The 21,066-nt window shown below is 37.0% G+C and overlaps 1 protein-coding gene across 1 annotated transcript; it reads left to right on the forward strand.

Annotated features, from left to right (window-relative positions):
* Window positions 1–2,140: 2,140 nt before the first annotated feature.
* Window positions 2,141–20,954, forward strand: usp11 (ubiquitin specific peptidase 11). The gene is made up of 21 exons (XM_082187564.1): window positions 2,141–2,325; window positions 2,968–3,077; window positions 5,208–5,338; window positions 5,437–5,554; window positions 6,763–6,908; window positions 7,152–7,213; window positions 8,627–8,723; window positions 8,801–8,974; window positions 9,760–9,918; window positions 10,634–10,858; window positions 11,187–11,270; window positions 11,396–11,490; window positions 11,692–11,898; window positions 12,198–12,289; window positions 13,152–13,619; window positions 13,869–13,939; window positions 14,551–14,663; window positions 15,152–15,301; window positions 15,860–15,975; window positions 17,296–17,384; window positions 18,622–20,954. The coding sequence occupies exons 1-21, from the start codon at window positions 2,216–2,218 to the stop codon at window positions 18,769–18,771; spliced, it is 2,967 nt and encodes a 988-aa protein (XP_082043690.1). The 5' UTR covers window positions 2,141–2,215; the 3' UTR covers window positions 18,772–20,954.
* Window positions 20,955–21,066: the final 112 nt, after the last annotated feature.

A 21,066-nucleotide genomic window follows, 5' to 3' on the forward strand; every position in this document is an offset into this window, starting at 1 on the left:
TCATCTTCATGTGCTCTATATACAGCCACCCGTGACACTTGCCAGAAAAATAGCCAAAGCTTTGAGAACATTGCCTTTTAGCTGGATTTAAGTTAGATCTTAAATATACATGATCTAACAGTATTGTTCTCTCTATTAAGACTAGAGAAAAAATCACTTATAATAATAATGCATGCTAACACTTAAGAGTCCAAGTTCTCATGCATTTTGCATGCACTACTATATTGCATTGTCACATGCAATGCACAAACCACTTTACTTAGGTATAAATATTAATGTGCATTAAAGAGAATCATTCTGCCCTATTTACATAAGTGCTCAAATCATGTGCGACAGTATGTAGGTGAAAAAACACCTAATGGACCTGCAAGACGGTGGATCTTGTTATCTTTTACAACATGTGATCTCTCTTTCTCTATGTTGACGAGGAACCATTAGGCTATTGCAGCTCAGTTTACTCAGTCTGAGTGCCTTAACACTAAACCCAGTTGACAGACATGTGCGCTGGAGGTGAAGAAATTATGACATCTGATAATGGAGCAACAGAAGACTAAACACAGACTGCTCTACAGAGTGAACATTCACCAAATTATCAGCTGCTCACAAATCAATCAGTCGTCAGTCAGAAATATGAAATATTAGGAATTATGACAATGACACATTTGCTGGCCTAAAGATTCAGGGGTAATGAGAAGTTCAAGTTGTTTTTGTGCCAGAGAATAGAATAAAAGAAAATATTTTTTTTACTTTCATTGTATTAAATAAGAGACTCTGGGAATGTGTGTTCTCAAAGCCACTTGTCCAGTCTACACATCAATTTTACTGTCAACACGACCACAGGACCTAGGCCTACTGTATCACTTTAGAATCAGAAGGAAAGAAACAATTCCCAAGCACTGCAGCCTCGAGAACATCAGCTTTAGACCATTTTAGTTTACATTGTTTTTATTAAATGACTTTTCTTAAAAAATCTTTAAAGTGTTCTAGGCAAATTTGAACAGTTTAACAGTTTTAATCAGATTAAAATGTCCTTGATTGATAAAAAAAAAACCCCTCTATATCAGGAGAATTTGGGTTGTCTATATTAGTTCTGTGACTTGAGTCACTGGTGGCTGTGTATTTTTGACAAACACTGCCACCTTGTGCCATTTGCATTGTCCTACAGCTAAAACTTTAACCCCCGGTTTCACATACAAGGTTTAAACCTAGTCCCAGATTAAAATGCATGTTTGAGCTGTTTTAACTGAAAGCAACTTGCACTGATGTATCTTAAAATATGTCAGTCCAATTGTTTTGTCTCAAGATGCACATCAGTAATGTTTTTTTTTTTTAAGGCATGTTTATAAAAGCTACTTAAAGGGATAGTTAACCCAAAAGCCATCATTTACTCATCCTCATTCTGCTCCAAACCTGTATGAGTTTCTTTCTTCTGTTGAACACAAAATAAGATGTTTTAAAGAGTGTTCAACAGAAGAAAAAGAAATACAGGCGTTTCACTTAAATGAAAATTGATAGGTATTTTTCATTGGCATTTAAGTGAAATTACTGAACTTAAATATACGAGCTTGATAAAAATGATCATTCTAGAAGAAAATTGCAGATGGCACTTGGAGGCTTTTGCATTTGAACTCTTCATATGTTGTTAGTGGTGAGAATTTTCACGTGACTTAGAAATCTCTGAGTAAGGTTGGATATACTTTTATTGTAGTTGTTTAATGCATTAATTATTAATTTCGATAATTAATTCAAGTTATTAATTCGTTTTGTGATGATATCGCGAATTATGAAACCTGCAAGGTTTTGTTCAATTTATAACAATTTGGTGTGGCAAGCCGAATTACTTTTTGGCCATGAACTGTTTCACACACAGGAAAAGGAATGTGAAGTCACCGTGTTATGTGCAATTTAGGGATGGTATATTACATATTACAAATTGCAAAATTCAATAAAAGACAACATTAATATGACAACATAAGTTCAGTGTAAATGTTATGAAAATGGTAAGGTATTTATCGCATTGGTCATTTATGTATCTATTTATTTGGTTTCAAACTCTAAACTCTCTCTTCCATCACACACGCCCTCTCTCCCTTGGAGTTCCGCCCCCTTTCGCAAGGCGGAAGTTGTCATTCTAACCGCTTCCTACTTCCTGCGTCAAAACATTCCGGTGTGTCTATGCGGCTCTAACGCTTTTTTTCGGATTTTATGAGTGATTATGGCTGCGAATTGCAGCACCGGTTCGGCTACGGAGCCTCCGGGACTAGAGACCCAGTGGCGGGAGATCGACAACCTGAACCAGCAGCAGCTCCGGGCCGGAGACAGCTGGTAAGAGAAACTTCAGCCTAGATAACAAACAAACAAACATTCAATAAACAACATCAACACAGATAAAGCTCTAACATAACTCTATAAACCTAATAACATGTTTGGGTTTGTGTTGTTTGAGGGTTTCCATGTTCAGTAGTAGCCTTGCCAAGATGATTAAGACAGTTAATAATGATTTAAAGATCAAATAAGAGGGCGAAACTAACATCCAGGTGAGGTTTCAGGCCTGATAGATCTGTTAACCCGGTTAACAGCTTTCTAAGGATCATTACGTTTTGACATGTTGGTTGTCTGACCACATTCCCAACTCTGCCTGCTTTAAACTCTTTCATTTCATTTTCATTTAGCAAATGTATTAACACACTTGCTTTAAGTTTCACTTCCATCTCTGGAAGGTATGTCAGTCTGTTGTGGGAAAGTTACTTTCGGTTTCTGCTCGTTCCTTGGAAAGGAAAGGCAGATCAGCCATAAAGTAATTCTCGTCCTGAAAGACAAGTGTTTGGTGTCTTAATCCGTGTCTTTCACTGGTGCCCTGTGCAGTTTACATTAAACAGATTTGTTCTAAAGCTCATTAAATGATGTTGGGCTGATATAAATAAGCAGTGCAGAATGTGTGACAGGTGCAAGTGTCTTGTATTGCAGGTATTTGTTGGACAAGAGATGGTTTGATCAGTGGAAAGAGTATGTGCACACCGGTGACCAAAATTCCTCCTCTTATCCCGGAAAGATTGATAACACTGAGCTCTTTGAAGGTACGTTTTGCTATTCTGAGATGTTAAAGTCACCATGAAATATAAATGGACAATTCTTGTTTTTATATGGAGTTTTGCAGTATTTCTTTAAATAATTTATCTGTGCACATCATTATTTAAAAATAATAATTTTGCCCTCAATTGGAGTTAGGGCGGGGCAACCTGTCAATCACATGAGATCGACCAATATCATATCACAACCATTAAAATTAACCAATCAATTCCTGATGGACGAAATCAAGTCCTGTTCTACTTTTTTTTTCGACTTTTTTTTACTTCTTTTTTTTTTCATTTGTATATATGTCACAATATGAAACAAAAGAATATTGCAACTTCCGGTTCATTCTGACTTTTAGAACACGATACCATAGTTCAGTTCAGTTCAGTTCAGTTCATCTTTATTCATTTCCCGAAGGCAATTTGGTTGCAGCAAACAAGCATACACATAAAACAGTGTCACACACACATACACGAAAATAGTTGCCCCATGAAAATGTTTAATGTCTCATTCTCTGTAAATCTGTTCCCTTAAAGGCAGGGTAGGCAATTTTCAGAGAGGCTAGCAATAGTAAGCTAGCTTTGAAAACATAAGATTCCTTCAGAGCGTTTCCAAAGCCACGCCTCCTTCAAAATACATGAGCACGTACAGCAGGGATTAAAAAGCGTCACGAGAGACGGCGTTAAACTACCTCATGTCTCAAAGCACATAACATTACAATAATAATGTACGTAAACAACTTAAAGAGTAGGGCTGGGAGAATTTTTTTATTACCATTCTAAAATCGATTTTTTTATTCCAGAATTGCTATTAATTCAAATTCAATTGTTTTATTTTTGTCCTTGCTTGTGGATGAGGTTGACAGAAGTTAGCCACTTTCGTTCCAAAAACAGAGGATGAAATGTGTCGTTATCTATGAGTGTTTTGTGGCGTAATATCCCAAGTGGACGCGTGGAAGAGTGAGACTGAAAGCACTGAAAAGCCCTCGCGCGACTCATGTGCTGAGAGAGAGATAAGACATTAGAGCTGCACGATTCATCTTTAAAAGACTGTGATCTCGATTCAAACACCCACGCGATCTTTCAATTCGTCTGTCTATTAAACTTTGACGAAATCAGATCTGTGTTGGCGCTGCCGCTGACCCGGAGAGAGTTGTCATGAAACGGCTTCACAAACAGTCTTTTCAACCTCATAGTATCATTATTTCTGAGATACAATAGTTAAAAATTATCAAAGAAGTACTTGGATAAAAGTTTAAAGTTCAAATATGAACACAGACGTCTACTATAGCGATCAAAATCAGCTTTTGATAGAAACTTGGTGCTTAAAATAACGCATTTATCGATTACATTGTTCTGCCACTAAAGTGACGACAAGTGACCGTTAAAATTTTTATTTGTTATTGAATCATTTATTCTATAGAATGTAGAATTGTATGATGCTTCTGAAATAAAAGTCAGAAAGATGTGATGATTTGTTTTTGTAAATGTGACTCATCTTATATAGGCCTACATCATGTACAGTCTGTATAAGTGTATGATTTAACTTTTCCCGATGGTCTAGTGTTAAAAACATTGCAATATATTCCAATATTGAATCGCAATACATATCGTATCAGCACACAAGTATCATGATAGTATCGAATCGGGAGATAGGTGTATCGTCCTAGCCCTATTAAAGAGCGTTTCAAAGTTGCCACTGAAACGCATAAGAGTCACAAACCGCTCCGAGTATAACGTCACAGGTTTCCATCTATCAAATCACAGTAGTTATGGCGTGAACGCAGCATTAGCTTGTTTTGGTTCAGGAGGAACTGTAAAAAGCAGCTGATGTTTCGGCTGTGGTGCTCGGTGACTGATGTTGATGTCTCCGGAGGTATGGAGATACACATGTTGACAGGCAGCTTGGACATTGTATCATTGCATTTAGACCGAATGCAATGATTGGACGAACATTTTATGGTCCTACGATATATGTACATATAAATACATTTAAATCACTTAACTTAGTGATTGCTATCAGGATGTGAAGAGACTTTCAACCAGCACAACAAATGGAACAAATCACCTACCCTGCCTTTTAATAACTGTGGGTGAAGAATATGTTTGAAATACTTTGTATGCTTTTTGTAGATTTGGATTCCTACCACCTGAAAGAGAGGCTGTCAGAGAATGAGGACTTCATCCTGGTCCCATCAGAAGCCTGGCAAAAACTCTTGTCATGGTATGACTTGATGGATGATCAGCCTCCTTTGGAACGAAAGGTAGTGTTAACTTTTCTTTGTATTGAAGTCAGTCCAATTAGGCAGTGTTTGCCATTAACTGAATATGATGTGAAAGTCTTCATCTTTCTCTTCTCCAGGTTGTTGATCTTCCCAGCACTGTTAAAGTAGAGGTGTACCCTGTGGAGGTCTACCTCTGTCTCTCTAGTAACTTGGAAAGTACCGTAGCTGGACAGTTCAGTCGAGCAGACAAGATACGTGAGTAACGGCTGTTAATGTATAGACAAGTATTTGGACATTTAAAGATGCAGTCTCACTAGGCTTTTGCTATGTCCAATCACTGCAATGAACATCATAATAATAATTCTAATGAGTTTAGTCCACTTCATTCATTGTATTGAGCTCAATTTGTGACGTTTAGATCTACTGGTGTGTGTATGTTTTGTTAGACAAATTCACAGAGTTATCCAAACTTAAAAAAGAAACTTCTTTGCATGTGCTTTTTTTCCTCTCTCATGCATTCACATGCATATGGCGGGTGGCACAGATCCAGTGTTCATCCATTGTTTTATCATTTAATAGATAATCTTTTGTAGTAAAATCTTCTGCTTGTAAAGCTGCTTGTACTATGATCTTTCTTTAAGTTAACTCATCATGGTTTTATATTTTCTTTTATTGAATGACATTCATACAGTACCATTCAAACGTTTTTTTCTTTTTTTTTCTTCTGCTCACTAAGGTTGCATTTACTTGATCAAAAAAACTTTGTAATTTATTTCTGTGATGCAAAGCTGAATTTTCAGCATCATTACTCCAGTCTTTAGTGTCACATGATTTTTCAGAAATCATTCTAATATGCTGATTTGCTGCTCAAGAAACATTTATCATTGTTAAAAACTGCTCCTGAATGTTTTTGTAGAAGCCGTTCTACATTTAGTTTTTTCAGGGTTAACATTTTTCCATGAATAGAATGTTCAAAAGAACCACATTTATTTAAAATAGATTTTATTTGTAACATTACAAATGTCTTTACTGTAATTTTTGCTTAAATTAATGCATCTTTGCTGAATAAAGTATTTATTTATTTCCATTAAAAATCTTACAAACCTCAAACTTTTGAACAATTAGTCTATGTTGTTAAATGTAATGTTATCAAGCTAGATGACAGTAGCCTCTACACCATATTTTTTCTGCTCATACTAATTCATAGCTATAAACAATGAATTATGCCTGATAAACTGCTTCTAAATGTCTTCATCAAAGCATCAAAGGTTTAGCTCAAGCTCTGGATTGCCACTTGTTTTACAGAATGTTGTTCTCTCAGATCTATTTTATATCTGGTGTGCAATTATGTTTTGTAAACGGATGTGTGGAACCCCTCAGGACTTTGGCAGCCTGAGCTGCAGATCTGTGAATGTGTTTTCTCCTGTGTGTAAATCACTATCGTGTGTATCTGTGTTTCATAGACACTATACATCAAAAGATACGGCAGCATTTTACTGTGTCAGAGACTGCTGAGAGCCGACTGTGGATGAGGAGTACGGATACGAGCTCAGAAAGGCTACGCAACCTTAACATGACTGTCCTAGACGCCTGCCTCAGTTCCGGCATGGTAAAATACACACCTATCATTTACACTCCTTAACTCTGATCATCCATCATATTACTGTAAATGTCACCAAACGGTTATGCAATAAGCACTGTCGGCCACCTCACCCGGTTGGTTTGTCATATAGACAAACGTTTCCACTAGTACTTAAAAAAGAAGAAGAATGCTTTGTCATGGGCCACCCTGCTTCCCTGCTTGTGTTTGTGGGTGTGTTGTGTCTTAACATGCTCTACCCACACTCCACAGACGGTGATTATGGAGATCAGGAATGTGGACGGTACGTGGCCCACATCCAGGCCTCAGATCATGTGAGTATGAAGGCACCAGCTTCCTTCTCTCGTGCACTGGCGCAAGTTTACTTTCTTTTTTTGTTTAGGTAAATGGAAAGTCACGTGTCTAAAGCACAAAACACACAGTCATCCAAACTGGTTTCATCAGCCGCATTTATTTAAATCTGTAACTAGGTGTAGTAGTAGGTTAGACACTTCAAAAATGGCAAGGAAAATGGGATCAGTATAGCACAAATAAACTTTACAAGATCAATCTCGTAGTTTGGGAAAAACATGTCCTTTCTGAAAATGGCTGGGATCATATTATCTCCAGAGTGACAAAGATCTTCTTATATGCCCCTTATGCCAGAGTCCAGTATCTCTGAAGCATATTTTGATTGACTGTAATGGTTTAACTCCTCTAGGCCTCTACTTTTCGATTCATTCTTATTAAAATATTTTTAATAAAGTGTGGGCAGATTTAGTGTTAGATTTTTCTTAATAAAAAATAAATAAAAATCTTTTATAAATTGTCTTTTTATTGGTTGGTTATATAAAGGTTAGATTTTATTTATTTATTTTTTACTTTTTAAATTTTTCACTTGTTTCTAACCATGAATATAGCCATAGTTGTTGGCATGGTGCTAAATTATAAACAGACAAACAACTGTAGTCGGTTGCAAAGGAGATTTTGTCCAATACAGATCAGTTTAAAAAGATATGGGACATGTTTTAAAGAGGTCATATCATGAGGAATCAAATTTGATATGATTTTTTTTGGAATTAAGGAGCTTAATGTGCTATTCATCCCCAGTTATCCCTAAATATTGAACCTAAGCTGCAAAAATCTCTTGATCTGCACTGCCTAAACCTTATATTGTAATGCTGTATTTGGTTTCGCTTTATTTCGATAGTCCACTTTAGACATTCTGCTTACTATACTTTGCAACTACATGTCAACTAACTTTTATTCATTTGCAACTACATACCAACTAAATCTCATTAGAGTATTGGTAGACTGTTAGGTTAGGGTTAGTAAAAGAAGTTGACATGAACTATTTAAATAAAGTGTTACCCTCTATTTCAGTGTAGAAATACACTATATTATAGTCATATATTGGGTGTTGAGCCAGTCATATAATATATATAAAAATAGTAAAAACGTAATGCATAGTATAAATTTAGATCAGCTAAAATTATAGCAGATGGCATTTACATTGAATTCCTAAAGGTAATCAAACCTAGCCTATTCTAGTCATCAAAGAGAGGGGAAAATAGTCATAAAAAAAACTCAAAAAGAATTAACCTAGCTAGCATTTTCGTAGAGAACTTTCAAATCAAAAGTTGGTATGTGGCTATCATAACCAGAAATGCTCTTTAGATGGCCAGTTCACTGGGCTTTGAAACATTTTATTGAATATTTGGAATTAATATGGAATTTTGTGTCTCCAGGCGGAACTCTGCTGACGAGGACTCGTATCGAGGGCCTCCTGGAGTGTGTGGCCTCACGAACCTGGGCAACACCTGCTTCATGAACTCAGCTTTACAGGTCAGAGGTCATGATCATCTTTTACAAAAATATCTATAAGGCTCTTCTTAAAATGAAGTGTGCATTTTTTCCCATAGTGTCTGAGTAACACGCCGCCACTGACGGAGTACTTCCTGATGAACTTGTATCTGGAGGAGCTGAACTTCACTAACCCTCTGGGCATGAAGGGGGAAATTGCAGAAGCCTACGCAGATGTCATCAAACAGATGTGGTCAGGGAGGCACTATTCTGTGGTTCCTCGGGTATTTAAGGTAACGTAATTGTAGTGATCACTCTGCATTAGCATTTTTAGTGCAAAACTTGTTTGCGAACACCAGCAGAGCTGAAATCATTTTGTCCATTTCGAATCTGGTTTGCAACAATTCCCAGTCCGTTTTCCCCCTTCTTTCATATTAATTAAGGTAAATCAAAAAATCTTAATATGCAAACTTTACAATAACGTGATCACCATTCAAAATAACTGTTTTCTATTTGAATGTATTTTAAAGTGTAATTTATTCCTGTGATGCAAAGCTGAATTTTCAGCATCATTACTCCAGTCTTTAGTGTCACATGATCCTTCAGAAATCATTCTAATATGCAGATTTTCTGCTCAAAAAACATTTATTATCATTTATGTTTCCTGTAGCTCAGTGGTAAGAGCATTGCGTTAACAACGCAAGGTTGTGGGTTCGATCCCAGGGGATTGCACATACTTATGTATAAATGTATAGGATAATGCAATGTAAGTCGCTTTGGATAAAAGCGTCTGCCAAATGCGTAAATGTAAATGTTGAAAACTGCTGCTGAATATTTTTGTGCAAACTATGATACATTTTTATTCAGGATTCAAGAAAAAGAAAGTTCAAAAGAACAGCAGTTATTTGAAACAAAAATATTTTGTAACATTTTAAATGTCTTTACTGTCACTTTTGATCAATTGAAGTCATTTATAGGCTGTAAACATGGTAATTATGTGTGTTTGAGTTCTGTTTTTAGCTAATTCTCCATTAGTAGTGCAGAAATTAACCAGCATTGCCTTTGTGTGTCTGTGCAGACCAAGGTCGGCCACTTTGCGTCACAGTTTCTGGGTTACCAGCAACACGACTCTCAGGAGCTGCTGTCTTTCCTGTTGGACGGTCTTCATGAAGACCTCAACCGGGTCAAAAAGAAGGAGTATATTGAACTCAAGGATGCTGATGGAAGACCTGACCAGGTGCTTTTTACACATGAACACTGTAGTACACGAAGAATAACTCGCATAGTGTGTACCTCATGCCATTTATAACATATAACAATATATATAATTATATAACAATAAACTGTTTACACTTTTGAAATCGCAAAGGCTGCGAATATTTTTAATGCGCAGCTTGTCAGTGACGTACGGCTCTGTGATCAGTTGTAAATGCTGCTCCATCGGAAAGCACTGCGAGTTTGAGCATATAACGTGCTTTTGAAAAAGCAACACGTTGTCAAACATCTTTCCAAACATGAAATGCATTTATGAACCTCTTGTCCAACAAAAAACAACATTTAATAAATCAATCAAAGCGTTTCAATCTTCTGTTTATTCAGCTACAGCAATAGTATTATGCCCTGTCTACTTCTGCGGTGGGGCATATTTGGTGTGTCTGCGTGAGAGTGCCCTCTGGCGTTCAGATGGAGCAGAATATACTACTGATAAGCCGTGCTGCACTGACAAGCTGCGCATAAAATAATCGCAGCCTTTGCCAAATCGCATTCGGTTTTATTTCGATTAATCATGCAGCCTGAATAATGATTTTAAAAACATTGTTATTGGCCAGTTTTCCAGCTTAGTTTAGCAATATCTGTAAAACCACTATTGGTTGACCTCTTAACGTGTTTAGAACTCTACAAACAAAACAAAGTGTTACTATGGGAATCACATGTTTATTTTTGTGTTACAGGAAGTGGCTGAGGAAGCGTGGCGCAACCATCTGCGGCGGAACGATTCGGTCATTGTCGACACATTCCATGGGTTGTTTAAGTCGACATTGGTGTGCCCTGAGTGCAACAAGGTCTCTGTCACATTTGACCCCTTCTGCTACTTAAGTGTGCCCTTACCAGTCAGTAAGGAGAGGGTCATGGAGGTGTTCTATGTCTCACTGGATCCCATGGCCAAACCGACACAGGTGTGTATTATGTTATATACACAAAAAAAACCCAGCAAAATACCGTAATGCTCAGTCATTTCTAGCAGGAAACGCAGCATATGTGCAGCACGGCAGACATGCTCATTATGAGTGAGCCCATGCTATGAGTTTAGCAGATGTGAATGATGTAGTGCTGCACATCTGTAAACAGGAAGACAGCTGGTGGTGTGTGATGTTGTCATCAGAACCAGTTTTGCTAAGGGCAAAATAGTCTGAGAGTTCTGTTGAACAGCGCTTAGTAAGGATGCTTTACATTGAGTTTTGTTCATCCTGATGACTGATGAATGTGTGTGACTTGCCTCTGCAGTATCGTCTGATTGTCCCTAAAGCTGGCCGAGTGATTGACTTGTGCACGGCCCTCTCTCAGGCAACAGACGTCCCACCCAGCCAGGTTCAAACAAGTTCTTTCAACTATTGAAACATTGTCGAATTGTTCTGACAATTCAGTTATTAGATTTGGTCAATCATATGACCCTGTCATTTGTTCTGAGCTAATAATTGATCTGTTCCGCACAGATGGCTGTCGCTGACGTGTTCAATCATCGCTTCTATAGGATATACCAAGCTGAGGAGTCCTTAAGCTGTATACTGGACCGGGACGATATATTTGTGTAAGAGAGGATTGAGTAAACAGCCTTAATAATACTAACACACCAACACACACAGATGTAATTAATTAACTTATAGCAATATTGTTTATGAAATAATTTACAGGTAATATTGTATACTGTAACTGTTTATAAACTGGTTATAGGGGAAGAGGTAGGTGTGTGTGTGTGTCTGACTGTGTTTTTTCTGGTGTGTTTCTGCAGGTATCAGCTGAACAGTGGCTGTATGGATCAGGCTGATGAGGAGGTGATTCTGGCCATCTACATGCGTGAACGCTCACATTACAGAGATTACGGCTCAGGCAGCAACAGCTACAGCACCTCCCTGTTCGGCCACCCGCTGCTGATGTCTGTGCCACGCGCCCAGTGCACTCGGGAAGATCTCTACCAGCTCCTCCTGAAAAGACTGGCGTAAGTATAACCGGTCATACAGGGTTTGTCACAAGCTAGTTTAGACTTTCGAGATCATTTAGTTTTCAATGTGCTGTACTTATATGATGTTATTTTTACTGCAAAACTGCATCTGTATCTGCATTCTATTATCTAAGTTCCTTTGCATCTGATAAATAACCACTTCCTGTTACTTCTGTGATCGTATGGCGTATCACTGTTTTTTGAGTTAAAGTAAAGTTGTCTTGATCTGTTTTTTTATATTTTTTAGCCAGAGTTGGGTTGCCATTCATATGTGTCATGATTATATCCCTACACAGGCGTTATGTCCATCCCCTAGATCCCTCAGAATTAGAAGAAGAAGATGAGGATGAAGAGTTGTACACGGCACAGACCAACGGAGTTAGTGATGGTATGACTGCATTTTCTTAAAGTTAAACATTTTTGGGGGCAGTAAGGTTTTTTATTTTATTTTTAAAGAAAGTAACAATATTAAGAATTAATTTATTCAGCAATGATGTATTAATTTGATCAAAATTGACAGTAAAGACATTTATAATGTTACAAATGATTTCGTTCTTGAAATTTACATTCTTCAAAATCCACAAACATATTAAGCAGCACAACTGTTTTCAACATTGATAATAATAATAAGACATGTTTCTTGAGCAGTAAATCAGTATATTAGAATGATTTCTGAAGGTTATGATGCTGAAAATTCAGCTTTACCATCACAGGAATAAATTAAATTTGAAAATATATTCAAATAGAAAATGGTTATTTTAAATTGTAATAATATTTCAGTTTTTTCTGTACATCTGATAAAAAAAAAAAAATACAGCCTTGGTGAGCATAAGAGACTTTGGTAACTTTACTTAAAGCCTTTGTGTCTAATGCATAATAAAGATGGTTGCATTATATATTTTCATAAATAAACGTAACCAACGTTAAAATGCATTATAATATTTGCAGATTCCTTGTTACTTCTAATAATTGGTTGTTTGTCGTGTTTTAATGCATTATACTTTCTAAAGGTGTAACAACGAATAGAGAAGTATTTATAATGAATTATAGCTGTGGTTACAATTTTTCATGATATGCATTATAAAGTGCATTACAAGGCATAATTAATGCATTAAAATTACTTTTATAATGAATTATATATAAAGGCTTTAAGTAAAATGTTACTGAGACATCTTTCAAATCATAAAGAAATTGTACTTTCCCCAAACTTGTTAACAGTATGGTACTTATAATGATTCATTTCTGAACAGATGAGGGTGAGGAAGACTCGGAGGAGGCGGGGCCAGCCAAGAAAGAGGAACAGACTCAAGAGAGCAATCAGGCGGATGGGCAGAACAACGGCCCGTTAGAAGCCGGCCCGAGCAATGAGGGGGAGCAGCGAGCTGAGGAGGAAGAGTCGAGCAGTGAACCGGACCGGGCCAGCAGTACAGAAGAGGGCCAATCAGCGTGCGGCAGCACTGACACCAACTCCCAAGATGCCAATGATGGGGACCAAAGTGCTGCCGCAGAACCTGCGGGAAAGGAGGAAGAGGATGAAGAAGAGGAGGAGGAAGACGGGGAAGGGGCAGCAACTTGTGCGCAGGCAAATAAGAGGGTACCGGGCAGACGGCACTACACCGAGAGACGGAAAAAAGCCCTCTTCACCATTCAGGCGGTGAACTCTAATGGCACCACGGAGCGAGGGATGGCAGAGGCGGGCAGCGGCTTCTCTTTCAGCTGTGAGTAGACTAATGAGAAACTCAATTTATTACAGACCTCTCTACTTCTGATGCCTTTGTACAACTTCAGGGTCATGTGCGCACAAGCGAGGGTCATAACAAAGTGAGATCATATGTCTTATTTATCCGGCTGCTCAATTCACACCTTTTCAAAGTTGAAGAGCTGATGTCATGGTGTCTTTTAAATCAGAGAATACAAAAGTGTAAATGTTCCTTCTCCAAATGGCGTGACTCACTGTTTCTGTTTAGCTCAGCCATACATTGCCATCGACTGGGACCCTGATATAAAGAAGAAGTATTACAATGAGAATGAAGCCGAGGTAAGATTGCTAATGAGCTCTTTGATCCTTAAGAAATGCTTTGCGTCTGTTGTTGCACTAGGAAATGAATGTAACCTCTCATACAAAGCTCAATACAGTAAATTCTATTCGAGGTTTAGTTTCATGCTCATTTTAAAGTATAGCTCCTATTGCAGTGATGTGTGATCTGTATTGTGTCACTGCTATAAATATGAAAACCTCATAATGTTGTATGCATTACCTAGTTTTTCTCAATGTCTTTGTCAAGTGGTTTTCAACTGGTTTTGCAGCAACCCAAAATGGCATCAAGGCACAAGTAATAACGTAATAAAATAAAAATGTGTCTCTTACCCCCTAGGTAATAGCCTTGTTATTTTGCAATCCTAAAAAATTATTGAACATTCTCTTAATTGCATTTAGCATGGTTTTTCAATCAAACCTTTACTCACCAGTCAAGAACCACTGGTCTTAAAGCTTTTTGATGTGCTTAATTTGCTTAAATGCAGTATGAAATTGATTCATTCATGAAAATTCATTGTTTTTAATGATCTTTTGTTTCCGTCTTGGTGATTGAAGTTATGCAAACTGCATCATTTCTATTGCAAAAACATGTTGTTTTTGTGTTAATTCAGAAATACATAAAGCATCAGAGCATGGACGTCCCTCACCTGCAAACGACAGTGCAGCTACAGGAATGTATAGAGCTCTTTACCACGGTAGAGACACTGGAAGAGGAAAACCCCTGGTAATTTTCTTCTTAGACCTATCACCGATTCTAGGCTTTAATTCCAGTCTATCCTTTATTACATTTATGCTTTTATCCAAAACGACTTGTATTGCATTTCAAGGTACACATTTTACAAGAAAGCTTACTAGTTGTGCAGTGGCACTGTAATCACGGGTTTCCTGTAATAATGTAGGGAACCATGTTATACATAAATCATGTAACAGTTCATGTTTTTACTTAAGCTACATATACTATTTAGTTTTAATCCAGCTGTCGTGTGCTGAGCAAGCGATCAGCAATCAAGCACATGCCACACACTTTACTTTCTTTGCTATTGACATATCCGACTGAACTACAAACTTTATGAAGGAAGGGGAACATCTTGTGTTGTTTGTTGCAGAATTTATAGCCAGAATCATTTGTTTTATAATTTCTAGTGATGTATTTAAAGAACAGGACTGAATCCTCCACACATGTAAGTTTGTGTTTGTTTATGTGGTTTGTAGGTATTGTCCGACATGTAAAAGGCATCAGCTTGCTACTAAGAAATTGGATCTGTGGTCTTTGCCAGAGGTTCTGATCATCCATTTAAAGCGTTTCTCCTACACAAAGTACTCTCGAGAGAAACTGGATACTATTGTGGAGTTCCCCTTACGGTAAGATGAAGTACTGTTTTGTCAGATTAAGATGTACATACACTACCATTCAAAAATGTGGGGCCATTACTCCAGTCTTCAGTCACTTGATCCTTCAGAAATCATTCTAATATGCTGATTTGCTGCTCAAGAAACATTTCTTATTATCAATGTTAAAAACAGTTGTGCTGCTTAATATTTTTGTTCAATTTTTTGCAGGATTCTTTGATTAGAAAGTTCAAAAGCATTTATTTTAAATGTATATAGTTTTTGAGACATTATAAATGTCTTTACTGTTACTTTTGATCAATTGAATGCATTCTTGCTGATTAAAAGTATTAATTTCTTTCAAAAAAAGGAAAATAAAATCTTACTGACCCCAAAATTTTGACCGGAAGTGTACATTTGTATAGTTCTGGTTGTTTTAATGGTGCCGATAACTCAAAGTGGAAATAGATGCGTAGTGAGTAATAAATGTTCCTTCACATCCTGTTAATATTCATGTTATTTTCAATGGTTGATTCTTACACTATTGCATTTGTTTCCATTTGGTTCATATGTCTCATTCTCTGTCTGCAGGGATTTGGACTTCTCAGGTTTCCTCCTAAAGAAGACCATGAACAGTACTGAACCTCCCTGTAGATATGACCTGATCTCTGTGTCGAACCACTACGGCGGACTCCGAGATGGACACTGTAAGCATCAGTCTTCTCAGCTTTTATTAAACCGCAAATAAAAATGTCATGCCAAAAATGGTATGCAATTTTTAGGGATGCACCGATACCAAAACCATGCAGCATGTGTACAGTACAGTGTTTGTGTCCAGACAACAGAACAAACAGAGATATCAGAGATTAAAGATGTCTATTAAATAAATAGCATTAATATAAAGCATAGATTCAACATTTACGCCTGTATAGCTGCTGTGCACGAGCTGATAAGTGAAGCACACTAAGTGGATTGATCGCGCAGTGGCATAGACATCGCTGAAAAGTTTGTAGTTCAGTCGGATGTGTCAATAGCAAAGAAAGTAAAGTGTGTTGCATGTGCTTGATTGCTGATCGCTTGCTCAGAACACGCGACAGCTGGATTAAAACTAAATAGTATATGTAGCTTAAGTAAAAACATGAACTGTTACATGATTTATGTATAACATGGTTCCCTACATTATTACAGGAAACCCGTGATTATTACAGTGCCACTGCACTGGAGCGGCTCTAAATGTGCGGCGCTGTGGATGAAATATGATAGAGCAATAGAATGAACAGAACAAACAATAACAGAAGCTCATACTATACATTTTAACTGGCATAATTAAGCAGTTAAGAAAATAACTGAAGGAAACATCTATTTGCTCAACAAGTTAAAGGGATAGTTCACCCAAAAATTTAAATTCTGTTACTTAATTACTTACCCTCATGTCGTTAGTTCCTTAGTTCAAGACCTTAGTTCATCTTCGGAACACAAATTAAGATATTTTTGATGAAATCCGAGAGGTTTCTGAACCAACCATAGACCGCAACATCATTGCAACTTTCAAGGCCCAGAAAGGTAGTAAAGACATTGTTAAAATAGCCCATGTGAAAAAGTGGTTCACATGTAATGTTATGAAGCGACGAGAATACTTTTTGTGTGCAAAAAAACAATGACTTTATTCAACAATCTCTTCTCTTCCATGTCATTCTCCTACGCTATTCACGTAATGTAAACAGTGCAGCGCTTCCTGGTTCTACATCAGAACGCCGGCTAATTATTGGCCAGCTCCTGCGTCAGCATCACACGCATGTGTCGTGGTGCTCACGTGAACAGAGTCGGTCAATAATGAGCTGGCGGAGAATGACATGGAAGTGAAGAGATTGTTGAATAAAGTCGTTATTTTTGTTTGTTTATCGGCGAGTGCCAAAAATGAAAGTATCAGTATCTGACTCACTCTGAGAAAAGTGGTATAGGTGCATTCCTAGCTTTTTTGTTTAGTGATAACATTACAAAAATATGTCCCTTTTTATCCCTTCTAGATACTAGTTATGCCCAGAACAAGGACAACGGCCAGTGGTATTACTTTGACGACAGCAAGGTGACCTTTGCGAGGGAGGAACAGATTGTGGTGAGATTGATGCTTCTCTGTGGGTTGAGTGGTCAACATGAAATCAAAACAGACCCTTTTTACTTTTTAATAAATTTTCTCGGCCTTGCTGTACATGATTCATCAGTGCATTCTCTCCTAGACAAAATTAAATGTTTGTTTTTCCTCAAAACACAATAACTTTCTCTGCCTCATGGCCGCACGGGTCCAAAAAGACAGATCTGTTTAAAAAAAAATATATCCTTTTGAAATGGTCATATCAGTGGACTAGAGCTGGTTTATTCTACATAATAAACTCATGGTGGCCTCCAGATTGAGATCACATGTCGTCCAGCCACATCTTGGGAGTTGACTAATATTAATATCATTAAAAAAAATACAATTTGTAAATTTACTATATGCTTTTACAGGGTTAAGATGATTAAAAGGTAATAAAAAAAAAGGTAATTAAAGCTGGCACGAAACTTGTGATAGTCTTTTCTTTCCTAACGTGATGAATAATCAGAGTGTAACGGCTTCTCAAACAAGCAAAAATGTTGGGCGGGACTTGATTTTGGAATTAATTGGATGATTTCTATTGCTGTGATGTCATGTGAGTGACACGTTGTCCCGCCAGTAAACACATCATCGGTGAAGAGATGTCTCTGCAAAAGGAAGGGGAAGTTATTTTGATTAAAAATGATGAGGAATAAAAAAAAAAATAAAAATAAAAAATATATATATATATATATAATTATGTGCACAGATAAATCATTTTATAATAAATACTGCAGTATTCCCTAAAATAAGAATTGTCCATTTTGATTTCATGGGGACTTTAATGCTGTTATTCAGCAAATATGCATTCAATTAATAAAAAAAAAATGACAGTAAAGACATTTATAATGTCACAAAAGATTTCTGTTTCAAATAAATGCTGTTCTTTTGAACTTTCCATTCATCAAAGAACCCTGAAAAAAAAAAGAATCACGATTTCCACAAAAATGTTAAGCAGCAAAACTGTTTTCAACACTGACAATAAATGTTTCTTGAGCAGCAAATCAGCATGATTTTTTTGAAGGATAAAGTGACACTGAAGACTGGAGTAATGATGCGGAAAAATCTGTTTTATTTACATTTTTAATAACATTAAAATTAAAAAACACATTTTAATTTGTCATGATATTTGACTGTATTGCTGTTTTCACTGTTTTCGATCAAATAAATGCAGCCTTGAAAAGCAGTCACTGAAACGTTCGATCTCCATCTGCTCTTGTAGACCAGTGCCGCCTACCTCCTGTTCTACCAGCGCCAAGACAAGATCCGCCAGCCCACCGTCCCTCCACCCGTCCCAGAGAACCACATCACGTCCGAGACCCATGATGCCGTGGACGGAGCCTCTTCCTGTGTCAGCATGGAGACGGACTGATTTCTGCCGTTTTCCTACTCCCCCCTTCATTCTTTCTCACTCTTATCACTTCCAACTTTAATCTTTAATCTACAGAAACTTGAACCTCGGCCTCTGCTCTGACTCCGACAGGAAGTTGGCGAGGCCGGGGCTACTCTCTCAGGCTGGTGCACAAGCATCATGGGGTGGGAATGCAAATTTTTGTGTTTTTCTTAATGACGAACTCAAGGAAACGGGTTAAGCTGGTGGTGGCGGATGCATAGATCGCATACCGATTTGTCTGCATCGCTTCAGCAATGATTAGAATTCGGAGAATGAGGTTTGCGCTGTTCATCGTCACCAACTGTGTTCTTTATTATTTTTTCCTAAGCTTGCTTTTCTGAGCTAGCTAAGCTGCTGTCCACAATGGTGATGTCTGAACGCCCAACCTTGGGGAAATCTGCACCGTTTAGCATCACGAATCAGGCCTCCTGTTTATTCCATCAGGCTTTCAGCGAGGGCGCTATTAGCAGGGATGGTTGAGGTGGTTTATCATATCAGGGACATCGTGATCAAAAATCCTTTTTCACTATGATTTCTGAGATCTTCTAGTAAAGTCTGTCCACTCACTCGTGATCTATTTATTTTCGTAATTGCCAGATGCTGATGTGGAGTGAGAAACAGAGATGGTTATAATTCTAGAAATCTTCATTCACGTGATGCTTTTTTTTCCGTCTGTCGTAAGGTCTGGGAAAAGCCCCTCTGTTGCGGGACACAAACGGAGGCCTGTTTTCCAGCGAGAATTTGCTTCTTTTTTGATCTTAAATGAAAAGGAAAATGCGCAGCAAGATTTAAACATTACATTCTTTCTGACTAACTGTGTTGAATTTATAAACTCTTTGGAGCGATGAGAATATTTCAGCAAAGTGCTTTCTGGATAGAGCTCTTTACATGATGATTTTTAAGGCACCTATGTACAGTATTTTTGTATTGTAATAAATGTTGTATTATCTTTGATCATTTGGATCAGATGCTGGGGAATGGGGCGCTTTCATTTTATTTTGTTAATAATTATAGATTGAATATATAATTGTATACACAATCTTTTGATATGAATAAATGACTATAAAGTCGAGGTTAGATTGGACACATTTGGCTTCCATTTACGTTGTTTTACCTCTGAATGAAAGGACGCGTAGATCCTTTGGCGATGGGAAATGCATTCATTTGTTTTGTACCAGACTGCATATGAACACTTCTCAGCAGCGTTGTAATTAATTTGGCCCACCGCGTAACGATCTTATAGAAAATGCTTTTTCATTTGCACTTCCTATTAAGTGAGCGCTTTATTGCATTCCTCAGATTATAATGTACACAGTTCACTGCTCTATAAATATATCACTGTATGTGACAGGAGCACTTAATACCTTCAGGATGTTCTAATATCTAATATAATATCACATGGGAATCTCACAAAACCAGGCAAACATATGAAATTATATTTTTATATAATACATTTTTTCATTTATACATTATGGTAGTATTTGTTTACTCCTTTTAATTTATGCATATTTAATATTAAAAAATGTATTGCAGTAAATTGAAAATGACCTGGATATGTTATTGACTTGGTTTGTGAGATTTAAAAACTTGTGACAAAAAATGGTGAGAATCTGCTTTACAAATGGACAGTTTTTAAAATAATTCCTCAAAGATTAAGCACATTTATTTCTCACCTATAGTCTTCCATTTTGTACAAAGTTTACTGAATGCAACAATCTATTTAAAGATAGTTTCAGCTTTACTATTTTATAGTAATTAAATGGCTTAATCCTAGTATTTAAATCTAAAATAATTAGCTAGTTCTGGAAAAGGCAGCTTCAAAAAGTCACATACAGCCTAATTTTTTAATGCAAGCGTTTCAAATATTAAATCCAAATATTTATTAGAGCTACTGTTTGACCTGCAGTCGTTTCATGTTTTTGTGAAATTAATGAGATGGTCCGCTGTGTATGAACAATTGAATTGCTTGAGTGATTCAATTAGTTTAATTTCAGAATTAGTCAGTCAATGCAACACACAATTTCTCAATATTCTGAAGCCCGTTTCACAGTAGACTTCACCATATAGTCACCAAATTTTCATATTTATGATTTTGCATTGTGGAGGCATTTTCTGTATAGAAATTAAAAAAGTGATCAAATAAAAGCTTATTTGAATTTTGAGTACATGTAGTGTTTTCTCCAATTACAACATGATGAGAATATGATAATTTCAAACAGGTTTGTGTTTGAAACGTGGAGTCATGCAAGTGTTAAATATATGATTCACCAATAT

The sequence above is a fragment of the Leuciscus leuciscus genome (assembly GCF_965113295.1).
Source record: "Leuciscus leuciscus genome assembly, chromosome: 13".
Taxonomy (NCBI): domain Eukaryota; kingdom Metazoa; phylum Chordata; class Actinopteri; order Cypriniformes; family Leuciscidae; genus Leuciscus; species Leuciscus leuciscus.